Source organism: Gallinula chloropus, assembly GCF_964237585.1.
Source record: "Gallinula chloropus genome assembly, chromosome: Z".
In the NCBI taxonomy this organism is placed as follows: Eukaryota; Metazoa; Chordata; class Aves; order Gruiformes; family Rallidae; genus Gallinula; species Gallinula chloropus.
The window spans coordinates 62989582-63003929 of NC_140089.1; the positions used below are offsets into that span (position 1 = coordinate 62989582).

The 14348-nt window shown below is 35.7% G+C and overlaps 1 protein-coding gene across 1 annotated transcript in view; it reads left to right on the top strand.

The window, feature by feature from the left end:
- Positions 1–14348, top strand: part of SV2C (synaptic vesicle glycoprotein 2C) — a gene marked incomplete at both ends in the record, with an annotated part of 73795 nt that overhangs the window by 9897 nt on the left and 49550 nt on the right. The window contains one exon of the mRNA XM_084278045.1: positions 11293–11469. Coding sequence (XP_084134171.1) covers positions 11293–11469 — 177 coding nt within the window. The remainder of the gene's footprint in view (positions 1–11292; positions 11470–14348) is intronic.

Here is a 14348-nt window from a genome sequence, read left to right on the forward strand (position 1 = left end):
CAGACAACATGAAAAGACTGCATTGCAGTTTGTAGCTGACAGCATTGGTGTTTGTATGCATTTTCAGCACAAACTCTGTTTCAACCAGATCATCTTTTGAGAGATCTACAAGTAATGTAATGGTTACTTATTACTATTTTTTGGTTAATTGGACCTAACTGAACTTTCATACCTTGGAATAATGTCAGCTCTCACCGTATAAAGCTAATAAAGCACTAGATCACTTGTGAGCAACACAGTTTTTGCCAGAATATAACATTTTTCTGAGGTTTAAGCTATTCTTGCTTCAGTTCAATTCAGGGAGTTCTGTGGATATTGGGAAACCTGCATTTATTTAAATGATGAAAAATAATACCTGCAACTGGGGTAATGTGTGTACTTGTGAAGACCGTATGAGTAGCCAGTAAGATACGTGTACATTTAAACACTTACAAACATGCATTACTACCATGTGCAAATAGGCCTGTGCAGTTTATTTGCACACAAAAAGAATTGTGGACTTGTAATTATCTTCAAATCTCTGTCTCTGAGATTAATCGTGTCTAAAGCAGTTGAAAATCACTGGGTTTCTTTTTTATGCACTGCAGGTCTTTTTATGGCTCTATCTATCCTGTCACAGATCCGTGATTTTACCATTTATGTCACACAAATTTATAATCTTACAAAAGTGTCCAAATGAAGGAAATGCCTCCCAATGGAAAAGCCTGAGGGCTATGGCGATTTCACACATTTAATTTGACTGTCGCCTCCACTTTTTCCTACCTCTCTCAACTGCCATGGGATCTCTAGCTGATGATACATCACTTCTTAAATCAGTGTGCCAAATAGTTTTTTAACCAAACCAAACATTTTAAATGTCCCTGTTTGGTTAATTCTGCAATTCAGTTAATTTATGATTTACAAGCTTTCATTTATAGAAATGTTGAACTTCATTATCGGTGTTATTTGTAGCTCTGAATTTTATGTTTTGCATCAGATGTTGAGCTATGAAATGAAAGACAGGGTGTATGAGTTCCTCAAGAAGAAGAAATATATTTCACAGAGAAAGTGTTAATGAACTTCATTGACATAGAATTAACAGATTTTAATGATTCTTTGTAACAGCTGAGTAAATTTCTTCCTATGCATTTTATCCACAAGTTTAATCAATCAAGAATTATAGAATCTTTCAAAATTTGACTTGTAATGTTGTGATGGATACAGATTGAAATAGCTACTTATTTCGTACTTTTGTTTGGAATTGTTTAAGGGAATGTCAGTGATTAAAAGTATGGAACACAACTTTTTTAATGTACTTCAACTGCATTTTAATGCAGATATAATTCTGTGAGAAATCTGTTCTCACTGTACATACCTGGTTCCCTTGCTTGAAGTACCAGTTTGGTATTGTTTCCGATGTAAGGGATATCACTACTGTCATAGCTGATGTAGAATCAAAGTCGCTTGTAAGTATAAGTAATTAAATGAAGGAATAATACTTAGTTATTGATAGAATAGATACATGAATATGACATATGTAAAGTTTTTAAATTTTTCATGCAAACAGTTGTTTAACAGCTGTAGTAATTGTTAACAATTTGTCCAGGATGGTATTATTTTCTGACATTTATAATAAAGTTTGGGTTTTCATTTATTCTTACCCATTTTTAACTATTTGTCGGCTCTGTATAGATTAGGAAGGCTTTATAGAAAGGGATGATATAAATGTAAAGTTTTGTGGTTTCATCTACTACAGCAAACTAACAGGCCACAGGAGTCCAGGAGGAATGAATAGCAGAGTTGTTATGTGACTGGAACCGTGGGTGACTTAGCGAAGTTCTGGGGATTGTTTTGTTTTGTTTTCTAATTGAAGAATGTCAGATTTTACTCCCAGGCCTACTCTAGTACATACCTCCTTACCACTAACAGTAAAATGTTCTCTGGCCGTCTTAAACCAATGGAACCTTCTACCTGACATCTACCAGTCTTTCTTCCAGCTAGTGGTAATAAAACAAAGACGTTTTGATGACACATTACATACGTCAAGTTATTTTTGCTTTTCTTAACAAGTAAGCAGTGGAGGTGTTCATATGAAGTTGTGGGAGTATGGATGAATATAACCCATGTGATATGTGACTCTATATTGTGAATGTTTTGCTTTTGTCTGGAATTTGTCAAACCTGCTATTTTTCCCAGAGCATAAGTGGTTTCCTAATCCACTAGAATTCAGGGCAATTTTCAAGGTTGGTTCTGAAGTTGCCAGTAGCAAGTCTTGTTAAAGGAGGATCGTGAACTGATAGATACAGTCTTCTAAATGATTTTCCATTTAGGTATTATAACAGTGCCTCATGGCACTATTGTAAATACTTAATTAGAATGCCTGTTTAGCATCACCGACACCTGCAGGTGTATTTGCACTAATCAGAGGATTATTCTGATCTGCTATTCTTCATTCTGACATCTGATTAGTTAATCTTTTTTTTTCATTTATTCTTAATAGGAAAGCAGAAAGAATATGCAGGACCATTAGCAATAGAAGTTTCCTTTTTCACTCAACGCTGTTGTGTGCGAGGTGAGGTAGATGAGGTCTCTTGTCAGGCACTTTGGGAGATAGACATCTGAGTTTCAGACCCTTACTAATTCTGGTTACCTGTTCCTGATGATGTTAGGTCTAATTCAGCATCTGTTCTGAAAACAATGGAAGGTCTTTGGGTTTTGGGCTTGTTTCATTTGGTATGGGTTGGAATTTTTAGTATCATTTTTCTTTTCTCACAATTTCACTTCATTGGAACAAAGGTGTTAACAGCCACTGTATGGATGCAACAAAATTTTTAAAAAGTTATTGCCTCCTATGTACAAGGAAAGAAGCTTATGCAGGACTGGGATATAGTTACAGTAAAGAGTTAGTGGCTCATTAAACACTGAAGAAATAATCAACTGTTAGCTTTATGTTTTGTACAGATAATTTCACTAGGCACATACATTTATTAATTAGTTCTTAGTATCATGTGCTTTGATTTGCTGAGTTGGACACATCTGTTATTAGTGTAGGTGTATATACTTAGGCTTTTTGTTTTAATTCAGCACTAATTAAAAGTTGGTGATATTCAGGGACTATTCAGTTTTGGGTCAGAAGCAGGACTATGCAAATAAGAAATTAGCATTCAGGCAATAAACCACATAGCCAAAATGAACAGTTTTGATATGAAATGAGATGATTAATGTAGATGACTACATGAGCAGTTTAAAGCTTTAGTGAAATATATTGTTTTGCTTTGAAATTTAATTAATCCTTGCACATCGCACAGTGCTATGCACTGTTCAATCATATGCAGCATTTATAATCATTTGGATTCTCAGGATTGCCATGGAAGTGCATTTCAAATTGCAAAGTCACAGCAATTTCTAGCATGACAGGGTCAATTCAGAGAAGGGCAAAGGTTGCGTTGAATTTAGCATCTAAATCTGAGAGTAAAAAATCCAGAGGAACCTCCACAGTTGCAGTGGAAGAAAACAGGAATTAGAACAGCTTAACTAGGTGTGTTTTATCCAAAGCTCGTCTGGTAGGCTTTTCTCATTAATGTCAGAGGGAGCTGTTGGATCAAAGGAGTAGATAGCGTGAAAACAGTATGTTCAGTGATAGCACCTAGGGAACCTGTCAACAACTTCACATCATCACCTGGGATTATCCGAGTTTTTGATAAAGCCTGTGCTCTATATATTATATATTGGAAACTACCATTCTAAAAATGTTATGCGAGAAGAAGAATACTTGCTGGTTCTTACAGCCTAATGTTGCTAAATTTAAGCGGTGATTGACTATTTCTGTTGCCAGTTTCAAGGAAGCAGTGCTTTGTGTTTTTTTCTCTATAATACATTGTTGATTTAGCTAGTCAAGCAATAGCAGTGTGCAACAGCAGTGTGCTGCTGTCTCCTGCAATAGGCACAACCAACATTCAGTTTGTAAATGATTCTAGTGAAGAAAATGGAATAACTCTGATAAATTTTTTATTCTGAGAAATCTCTTACGGAATAAATAAAAATTATGCTAGCATCTGGTAGTAGACAGCACTTTTTTAAAGACATAGCTATTGACACGATAAAATTCTTAAAGCAGGAGTGATGATGACAACGTACTACAAAGGTACCAGTTTACCATATTCTCTATTTTGCTGCCTTATCAGAAAATACAGCTGTGAAGAAAATTCCCCATCCTCACAAGTAATCTATTACCTGTCACATCTCTGCAGTTACTGAGCTGCTTCTATGCATTCATTAATTTATCTAATTTGGATCAGAGGAAAAGCAGGAAGAGTTATTACTTTTGTTATTACTGTGTTTCAATTAAAATAATATCAGAGTACACAGGAAGCTCATCTGTTAAGACAGAGTATTATTCCATTAGTAAAATACCATTTATCGGCACACCTGCTTGTGTAAATTTTAGATATAAGGTGAACTTCCCTGTAGCTGTAAGGAGAGTCATAGAGACTCCTAAGATAAGAAAAATATATTTTTCAAAATTATCGGATAAGGTAATAAAGGTCCAGAGCTAAACCACTTTGTTCTGCATTTAATACAAAACCCAGAATTAGTGTCATTAGTCCAAGGAGAGGAAAAATCAACTCAAAATGACCGTGTTTCCCTGATGGAGTTAAATTGAACCTTACACCACAAAGACTTCAGGATGTAAATCTCACATCTGAAATACAGGGAACAAATCAAAAATAAACATATTGGGGACATAAATTTAATACAAGCATGCCAGAAGAAACAAACAAACAAAAAACCCCCACAACAAATACCAGAATGAAATTTGTGGGAATAATTATCATGGGGCCCTTGGAATTTCTCATGGATGGTGTTTCTCTTATAGCACTGGAAAAGCTCTGGTCAAACCTTTCCAGCTATGAGTTTCCATCTTTGTAATTTCCATCAGTGTGGACTAACTGGAGTAGATTCATGATTTGGAAATATGTGCAAGTTGCTTTCTTGGAAAAAAATGTGGGGATTTTTTAGTTTCATGGAGAGGGCAGAATTTTTGTCAGATCTCCATTCCTCCCAAGAAAAAACCCTGTCTCTTGCATTAGGGACTTTTTGCTTTCTGAGTATGCCATAAGTCCTATCGACTCAATTTCAGTTTTTTTTCCAACTGTCTTGGAAGTTCTGTAGTGGGGTTCTACATCTGTTTCCCTTTCTGATCTCAGTTCTCTGGAAAATTTGGAAAATTTATGAAAGGGAAAAGATACGTCGTGGGCTTTGGGTTTTTTAAAGTTCCATTTAATATTTTGAATTTTTTTGAGACTACTGTTTTGCATTTGTGAGGCTTCTTTTTAGAAGTACAGTACTTGGCTACATCATGGTAGTTTTCCTTTAATGAAATCAATATCCGATTATGCCTGTCATACTATTACAGACCTGTATTGTTTGAGCTGCTTGTGTTGCCGGTGATGTTTTTTTCTTCCTGTTATCTCCATAGATCATAAATAGGTTTGCCCACAGAACTGTTGAGTTTCTTGTTCTTTCTTTTTTTTATCTACATCGATCAACTGTGTATGATCTTTCTGTTGCTCAGCTTAGCTTTCAGTTCCATTTTCCTGACTTTCATGGTTGAGTTCCTCTATTGCAGTTCATCAGTATTGCCTGAGAACAGGATAATTTTGTCTGAGAACCAGATGCAATTCACTTGATTTCTATTTATGTGAACTTTCTGGATTGGTATCAGATTGAATTTTATCAGATATTTTGGAGATATCCTTGAAAGTGGCATAAGGAGGTGCTTGTTTTCTCTTTTTGGTAGATGGATCAGAGGGACTATTTTATATTATTGTTTTTATTTGATTTGAGCTATGAAGTTTTGACAGCCTTTGCATACAAGCATTGCCCTGAGTTATTTTCCCATGTAAATATTAGACAAAAAGACATTTAGAAATTAATAACTATTTCTTAAACTTAATTTGAATTGAAGTAGAATTTTTTTTGTTTTCTTCCCTTCATGAAAACATTAATGTTTCTGTATTGCTCAGCATGTCTCAGAAGAGGAGACAAAGTTGTCTATTTTTTCGTAGATCACACAGATTCAGTTTCTTCCTTAGTCTCAGTGAGTGTGAATTTATATAATTAATTACTTTTGAGATAAAAGTTTGTCCTTTTTTACTGATTGTGAAGGATATCTAGAATGTCTTGTGCACTGAGCAGCTAAAATATATGCAAAAGCTAAATGGCCCATCATACAAAGAATTGTCACTTTGGAATTACTGCTATTAAAGAAGTAAGCATACAGGTTACTGAACTGCAAGTCACACTCAGAGGTCCAAGAGTCACTGCAGTGTGATTTAGTACAAACTTTTATATGAAGACTGAACTTCACCCTTCCTTTTAAAATAGCTTTATACCTTCCATGTATTTAAACAGATAAACCCTAGTACCATGGTTGCTAAAAATAATTCTAATAATGTAACACTAAGTATTACTTGACTGTAAATATATATTAAGCAGAAGAGCAAAAAGCTTCAAAAATAATGCTTAATTAAGCATCTGCACTAAAGAGTATGAAATTGAAGATTGAGGCTTGCAATTCTCTGACAGGGAATTCAGGAGGAGTAGACTAGTCTGAAGAGTAGTAATAGAAAATGAGCCTGATAATGCTGTGGCATTTGAGGATTTCCAGGTATTGCATGTTATTAAGGAAGAGCAATCATTTAGTATCTGAAGTTAAGACAGAAAATGATGGCTGTGGGAAACAGCTAGCATTTAGATACAGGAAATCCATGATTTGAGCAGGCTTGAACTTGCAAAGGCTCGTGCACAATTTTAATTTTAGTTAACATAGTGGCTGGCTCACACATTTTTTGGAAAACAGTACACATCAATTTTTTTCAGATGGCTGAACAATTGATGTTCTACTCCTTTAACCACTTAGGCCTACACCTTAAAAATTTACTGTTCCATAAATAAAGACCTTATTGTTCCACCACTTCAAGCATTGTTCAGAACAAATAAGAAAGAGTTGCTACAGAGGAAAGTTAGCTAGTGGCAGTTCTTCAGGAAGGAATATTGGAGTTTTAGTGCCTCTGAGGAGCTGAATGGTGTAATATAAATATAAACAAGTAAGAACTGAAAATACAATATTCTGATTACACAGATGGTTTCAGATATCCAAAGATGGTGGGTTTAGAAAATGGAATCCTGCCAATTCTGGAGTTATTGCGGTTTTCTTATACTTCTAGTCTTAACAGAAAGGCGTTTGCTTTAATGACTTCATATTATAAACTGTTAATTAGACATTATATTTGACTGAAAGTAGTTGCTACATGGTTTGCAAGTATTTTCAAAAACTTTTCTGATCAGATAATAATGAAGTGTAGTTAATCATATAACATTAAAAGTAGATGTAGTTCTGAAAGATTCTCAACTTTAAATTCTGAATAAGCTTTTTATCAGGGTTAAAAGAGAAATCTGGATATTCTAACTCATTATGCTACTTAGAGGCATTGGATTTCTTCACTACGAATTGTTATATTCCTAACAATAGTATATGGGAAGATCTTAGTAAATAAAACAGTGATTAAGTACACTTATGAAAGGGTTTTTCTCCACTTTGAGCTGTCTTAGAACACAATTATAATCTCATTTTCAAAATATCAATAATAACTTAATCATATTTTTAGAGGGTTTTTTGTAAATGAGAGTACTTTTTCCAGTTGTATGAGATGCATTCCTCACTCAGACAAATGACCTATAAAACACAACAGGAAAAAAACAACTTCAGGCTAATTTTACATCTACTTTAAAGTAGGTGTGTTAAAACAAAATGTGACCATCAGTGAGTCCCATAGCCTGAGTCTCTCTGTTGCATTCTTTGTTTTCTCCCAGTGGAGTATATACTTACAGACTGATTTCTCTGAAGGGTTTGGCTTTGATTTACTTGCCTGGCTATGAATTGCAACAGACAGCAGCAAGTAAAGAAGTTAAGGCAGCTCAAGGAGTAAAATACTGTTTTAAGTGAACATAGGAATACATGCATGTGTTCCTATCCCATTGCTTAAATTGCCCATAACTGGCATTTAGATACTGGGGGAGTTCTTTGTGGGCAGCTTTGTAAGGTTAGGCTGTTGCTAGCAACCTGAAAGATGATGTGTGCACATCTCTTTAAAAATCATCTAGTCACCTGGTATCTAATGTGTGTGCAGAGTGTAAACCAGTCACAGATTTGGGTCCCCTCAATCTGAAAAGGATGCAAGTATGTATTTTGTATGTCCATACGATCAGGAAAGTCATTGAAACATGTAGAATTTCTGCTGTGGAAGGAAAATACAGGTTGTTAAAATAGAAGATAATATTCATTTTAGCATGGCATGAATTCCTCTTCACCTGTCACTTGCCTCTTACCAATGCCTTTCCATCAAATGACAAAGTTTGAGATTGCACATTACTTTGTAGGAAAAATCAAAGACTTATGGATATCATTAGTAGTCTATGTTTTAAGGCAAACTTTAATTTTTAAAAATATGTCTCTATGATCATGCTGGATGTCAAATCAGGGCGTGCCTTGTGCTGTATAAGAACGTCTTTAGAAGCACTAGTGCACTGTACCAAAAAGAACAGCAACCAGTTTTGTGATCAGTAGTATATGCTCAGAAATTGAGAATCTCCCAGAGGATAATGGTAGATTAAAATCTATATGTGTATGTGTACACCCATGCAATTTTATTTTGATGACTAGTGTTCAAAGGTAATAAGAAATGGGAACAAGTGCTGACCAACAACAGGATATTTAATTTTTACATCTATAAATTTATGCAAAATTTAATGTGTGATTCATAAAAGGCATACCAAAATAAAGTGTTTGCCTTGTGACATTTATGTTCTGACCAGTGGCATGACACAACAAAGGCTACAAAGGTCAGAAAGGAAGGGATGATGGAGGGTAAAGTGGTAGTCTGATGTCACTGGTTACTTCTGTCTGTAAGGTGGTTGCTCAGCTATTTTAACTGTTGTGTTTGTTACTTTTATGGCTTATTGCGAATACTGCTGTGGAGAGAAAAGCTCTTAAGGAGTGATTTGAAAGATAATGGTAAGGGACTTCCTTTCTGGGCTGCAGACAGAGTTATGTTCTACATAGAGAGACAGAAAATATAAAAAAGAAAAAAAGGTAGGAAAAGGCATTGAAACAGGTAGCATTGGTAGCTGCAGTAGGTTCAGGATGGAAGAGATACAGATCTCTGATGAGGGAGAGGGATTGTGGCGGGTCTGCAAGCCAAATAGGGAAAAAATTCAAAGTTGTTATAATGGGAAAGAATAAGCTAATGAGAACAGTTCAGAGAGCAGCTTATTTATAGCAATTTAATGGTAGGAAGAGAAAATTTTTTTAGCAACATCTTTTGAATGCACTTCAGGAGAATTACATGGGTATAAATGGGGCCAAAGCACAGTGCAATAATCAAAGGGACATCAGAAAGAAAGGTCAATGTTTTTAAATTCTCAAGATTTCTAAACTTTTTTCTTACATTGATAGTAGCATTTTGGTATTTCTGTGCATCACAAGAAAAGTAGTTACTAGGTAAAGTCAAGATTATTTCCATAAAATATTTCAAAGTTATCTACATACAGAAACACAAAACCATTTGGCTTTCTCTGAGTAGATGTTTGAGTGTCAGTGGGGAAAGCCCAACAATGTTGGACTTGATGTTCTCAAAGGTCTTTTCTAAACTTGTGATTCTGTGATTCTGTGAATTAAGTGGGTGTTTTTCAGCTTAATTTCCCTTCTGCAGAGCAGAGGTGAGACTTTTGAAGATCAGAATTTTACACAGTAGCAATTAAAGCCCAGCAGAGTTGCTGGGGAATTTGTCCGTTCTTGTAGCTGATTGAAGAGAGACACAGAAAAAGGATTGCTAGCATTTTACTTGCTTCCAGCTGTGTTATATTTAATTCCTGCTCTGTGGTAGATGTCTAAGATGGTAACAACTGCTAGGTAAATGTCCTAGTTTCAGCAGAGATAGAATTAATTTTTCTTTCTAGTAGCTGGTATAGTACTCTGGTTTGGATGTAATACAAGGGTAACACTGACTAACACACAGATGTTTTAGTTGTTGGTAGGTGTAGTTCCTACACTGTGTCAAGGGCTTTTGAGCTTCTCATACCCTGCCAGATGCTGAAGAACCTGGGACAACACATCCAGGACAGATGGCCCAGGCTGGAAAAAGGGGTATTCCCTGCCACAGAATTACAGGTCCCTGTACATATATATATATAGCTGGGGAGGCTAGCCAGGAGGCAGATTCGCATCTTGGAAAGAGACTGGGTGTTGGATTGTTTATTGTCCTATTGCATGTGGCAAGAAATTGCATTTGTGTGTTGCTTGTAGTATTAATATATTGTTAATAATAATAGTAATAATGTTGTTATTGATATTGTTATTATTATAATCTTCCTTTGTTATTCTATTAAACTGCCTTTATCTGAACCCACAAGTTTGGTTTTTTCCTCATTCTCCTACGCATGCCCTTGTCAGGAGGGGCTCGGCGGGTGGGAGTGCACAAGCAGCTGTGTGCTGCTCATCTGCTGACCAGGGCTAAACCACAAAAGTAAATAAAACCCAGTCTTTGAAGTTCAGTAAGAAAGTAGGTGGAAAAAGAATTACATGTATCAAATAAAATATTAATCTGTCTAATTCTGTACAAAGCTTATGAATTACTCTTTCTTCTGACAGTTTCCTCAGTGTGTTTTGCACCTTTGCCAAATCATCCCACAGAAGGTGGTAAGGAAATAATATACAATATGCTAATTAGTGAAAGTTCAAAGAGTTTAATATCTCAACTTACCTTCCTGTGGGAAAGTACTATGCATTGAAAACATTATTAATATGAAAAAAATAATACTGCAATATTATTCCCTATCTCATTTTAATGTGAGTAGCTAAACTCTAATGTATCTGTTTCTTTTTTTTTTGTCCTGTAAGGGAAGTTATACTTTTTTGTAATATTTACCATGAATGCAGTTTATCACAGAGGAAATAGTACCTATTTCTCCCATTCAGTCTTATTTTCCTGTATGTTAGTTGTTTAAGCTAAAGGCACCTAGTTTAATAATTATATTAATCCTCAGATGACAAAGACACGGTAGGTAGGAAATCAGTTCTCCCTAGCTACAGTTGCAAAGCTATGCATAGAATTTCCATCATCTGAGAAAGGATAAGTTAATCTCTATATTTTGGGTTTTAAATATGGAAGTTCTGTTACTTTTGATACAGTTACTTGTGATCAGTTATGTAGCTCGCAAAACAACATCTTTTTGTGTGTGTGTTGCAGGTAGCATAGTGTACCTTGGGATGATGGTTGGAGCATTCTTCTGGGGAGGCTTGGCGGACAAGGTGGGAAGGAGACAGTCACTCCTGATATGCATGTCTGTCAATGGATTCTTTGCCTTCCTTTCATCATTTGTCCAGGGCTATGGCTTCTTCCTCTTCTGTCGCTTGTTCTCTGGATTTGGGTAAGTTCCCCTGGTTTTGTTCATTTCCACAATTTTTTGTGTTAATAAAACTCCACTGTTTGTGAAAGTGCATTATTTTATGTAGAAATATAGTCTGTATTGGGGCAAAAGAATTAAACAAGGTGGAGACTACAGTTGTGAATAAAAACCTGAAGGGAAAGAATAATGATTTTAGGGTAAAGACACAGACTGCAAATTTTGAGGTTGACCAACTTAATTATGTCTCATTTTCTCTGTGTAGTGCTTGTTAAGTCAGGAAAATAATACCCTCTGTGGGGAAAGAGTCACAGGACTCTGACAGAACTTCAGACACTGTGCAGCTGTGTCTAGAAGGAGACGTGCTGGAGCTCGTTGGTCACAAACCTTGGGAGAGTTAAAATAACAGAGGGAACTAGCTGATAAGGAATGAAAAAGTGCTGGGAGGCAAGACATCCTGACACCAGACGGGATAGGAGGAACTAGTCAGCCTTGAAAGAACAAAGCAGGCTGTAAGGAATGAAAATAAGATGTGTGAAATAGGTTGCGCTACTAGGCTTAAACTGCTTTTTTCTAACAGTGTTTGTAAATGTTCGTAAGTGCGGTCATAAATGTTTTAAACCAATCAACAAATAGTAAATGTAAAAGTGGCTTCTGTGCTCCAATGAAACTAAGGCATGTACAGGCTTTGCAAAGTATATAAACTTATGATTTGCTACAATAAATCGACATTTGCTTGCCTCAAGCTGCGTCCCGTCTCTCAATCATGGCAACCCTCCTCACAGGTGTACTGAAAGATTTCCATAATATCGGCAAAGGTAGAATGTCTTTGTGTGCATAATATTGCTTATAATTCCACTGCAGTCAAGACTTTCAAGATTAAAATGGGGCCTTACAGCATGCCAAATGTTATTGCTCTCTCTGGAAGAATGATGTTTATGGCCCTGTGTTTTCTTTACTTTTAATTTAAATAACTTACAAACTGTTGGAAAAGTTTAAGATATTGGTAATGGTTGATTATACTTTTAAACTTACATGAGCAGAGATTGAGATACACAAGTAAATTGCTACGACAAAGCTTCTACCTTTGCTGCACCCTTGGTTAATCAAGAGTCTGTTCTGCAAAGCAGTTAATTTAGCATTTCTGGTAATTACTTGATTCAGATCAAAACTCCTAATCACAGTTTAGTTTCAGTCCACTATCAGTCTTTGGGATGCTGAACAGACAGAAGTTGGTGAGAGCACAGTGTGAAAAAGCCACGTGTGTGAAGTCCGCTGCTTGTGTGGTTTGGTGGTGGTAGCTTATGTAAACACAGTGCACTAACACTGGTGTGTGATGTTTGTGGTTTTAGAAATGGCTTGAACTGTCTGAAATGGGATAGACCTAGACACCCATACCAAAAAGAAATTAACATAGCACTGTGTACTGTTAAACTGATTTGGAGGGGTGGTGGTGGCAGGGCAAGAGAATCACAGAGTCACAGAATCAGAGAATCACAAGGTTGGAAAAGACCTTTACAATCATAAAGTCCAAGCATTCCTTTCCTAAGCTAAACCATATCCCTAAGTACCTCATCAACCCTTTTTTTAAACACATCCAGTCACCTGCCTGGGCAGCCTGTTCCATGTTCTGACAACTCTTTCATTAATTTTTTTTTTCTAATATCTAATCTAAACTTGCCATGGAGCAGCTTCTTGCCATTTCCCCTTGTCCTATCACCTGTCACCTGGCTGAAGAGACCATCGCCCACCTCTCTACAACCTCCTGTCAGGTAGTTGTAAGTAGTGATAAAGTCTCCCCTGAGCCTAAAAGGAGAGAGAAAGGATTCCATTTGCTACAACAATCTCCTTAAGACTGTCACCAAATTGTCAGAGTGTAGAACAGATCAAGAGGAAATGGTAACTTTTAGTTCTTAAAAAAAATCTTATAAAAACAAACCAAAAATATCCCATCCAGCTTCTTCACAGGTTTTTCGTACCATAGGTCACTATCAGTTCTAGGTGCTATGTTTTGTCTCTCCATAGAGAAATATTGATCTGTATTGATTTGTATTAAATCTTGAACATTTGTTGCATTCTTTCCTACATCTTCCTTGAATGAGATAGATGTGATGTCAGTTGAATGGGTATACAAATTTAACTTACTTTCTTCTTAAAAACTCTCATTTTAGAGCTTCTGGTTTTGCACAATTGATATCAGTTCCCCTTTCTTAGTGAAAGAAATTGAATATGTAACTTTGAGTCTTTGCTCCAGTAAGTTTGTATGAATAACAGAGCCCAAATATGAATTAGAAATAATTTCAAGCAAAGATCGGAACAACATCTTTTAAATGCAAAATACTATTGTTACTTAGGTTAGAGAAGAGTGTTCGAAAGGGGCAGAGACTTATCTGGTCAAGTATTCAAAAGATATAAAATTATTTACGTGTATAGAGTTTAAACTGGTCAGTTATTTTCTAGATAACAAAATAGATTAAGAAGCATGAAAAGTAAAATCAGAAGCTGATAAAAATACTTATAAAAATACTATAAAATAGTTTCTTCTCAGATTCTTTTGCCATCAAAATGTGTTTATAGAAGTAAACTACTTGGAAAAAATCCCTTCAAATATATATATTTTTGCATCAGAAGAAATGGCAACTAGCAAAAATTTTGCATGCAAAACATTATTTGGAACACAAAGCAGTATAAATCATATTGAGATGTTGCTGCATAAAGGGCATTAAGGGGTATGAAAGTCTGAGAGGTGAAATGTTGGACAGTCTGAAAAATCATTTCATTTTATGGAAAATAATATCATGACTCTCATTCTTCCACTGATTAATCCAAAATTAAAACTCAAAAGGAAATTGAATCCAAAAGTCTGATAAAGTTCTGTGAGGGCTTCTCACATGGTTTCCTAC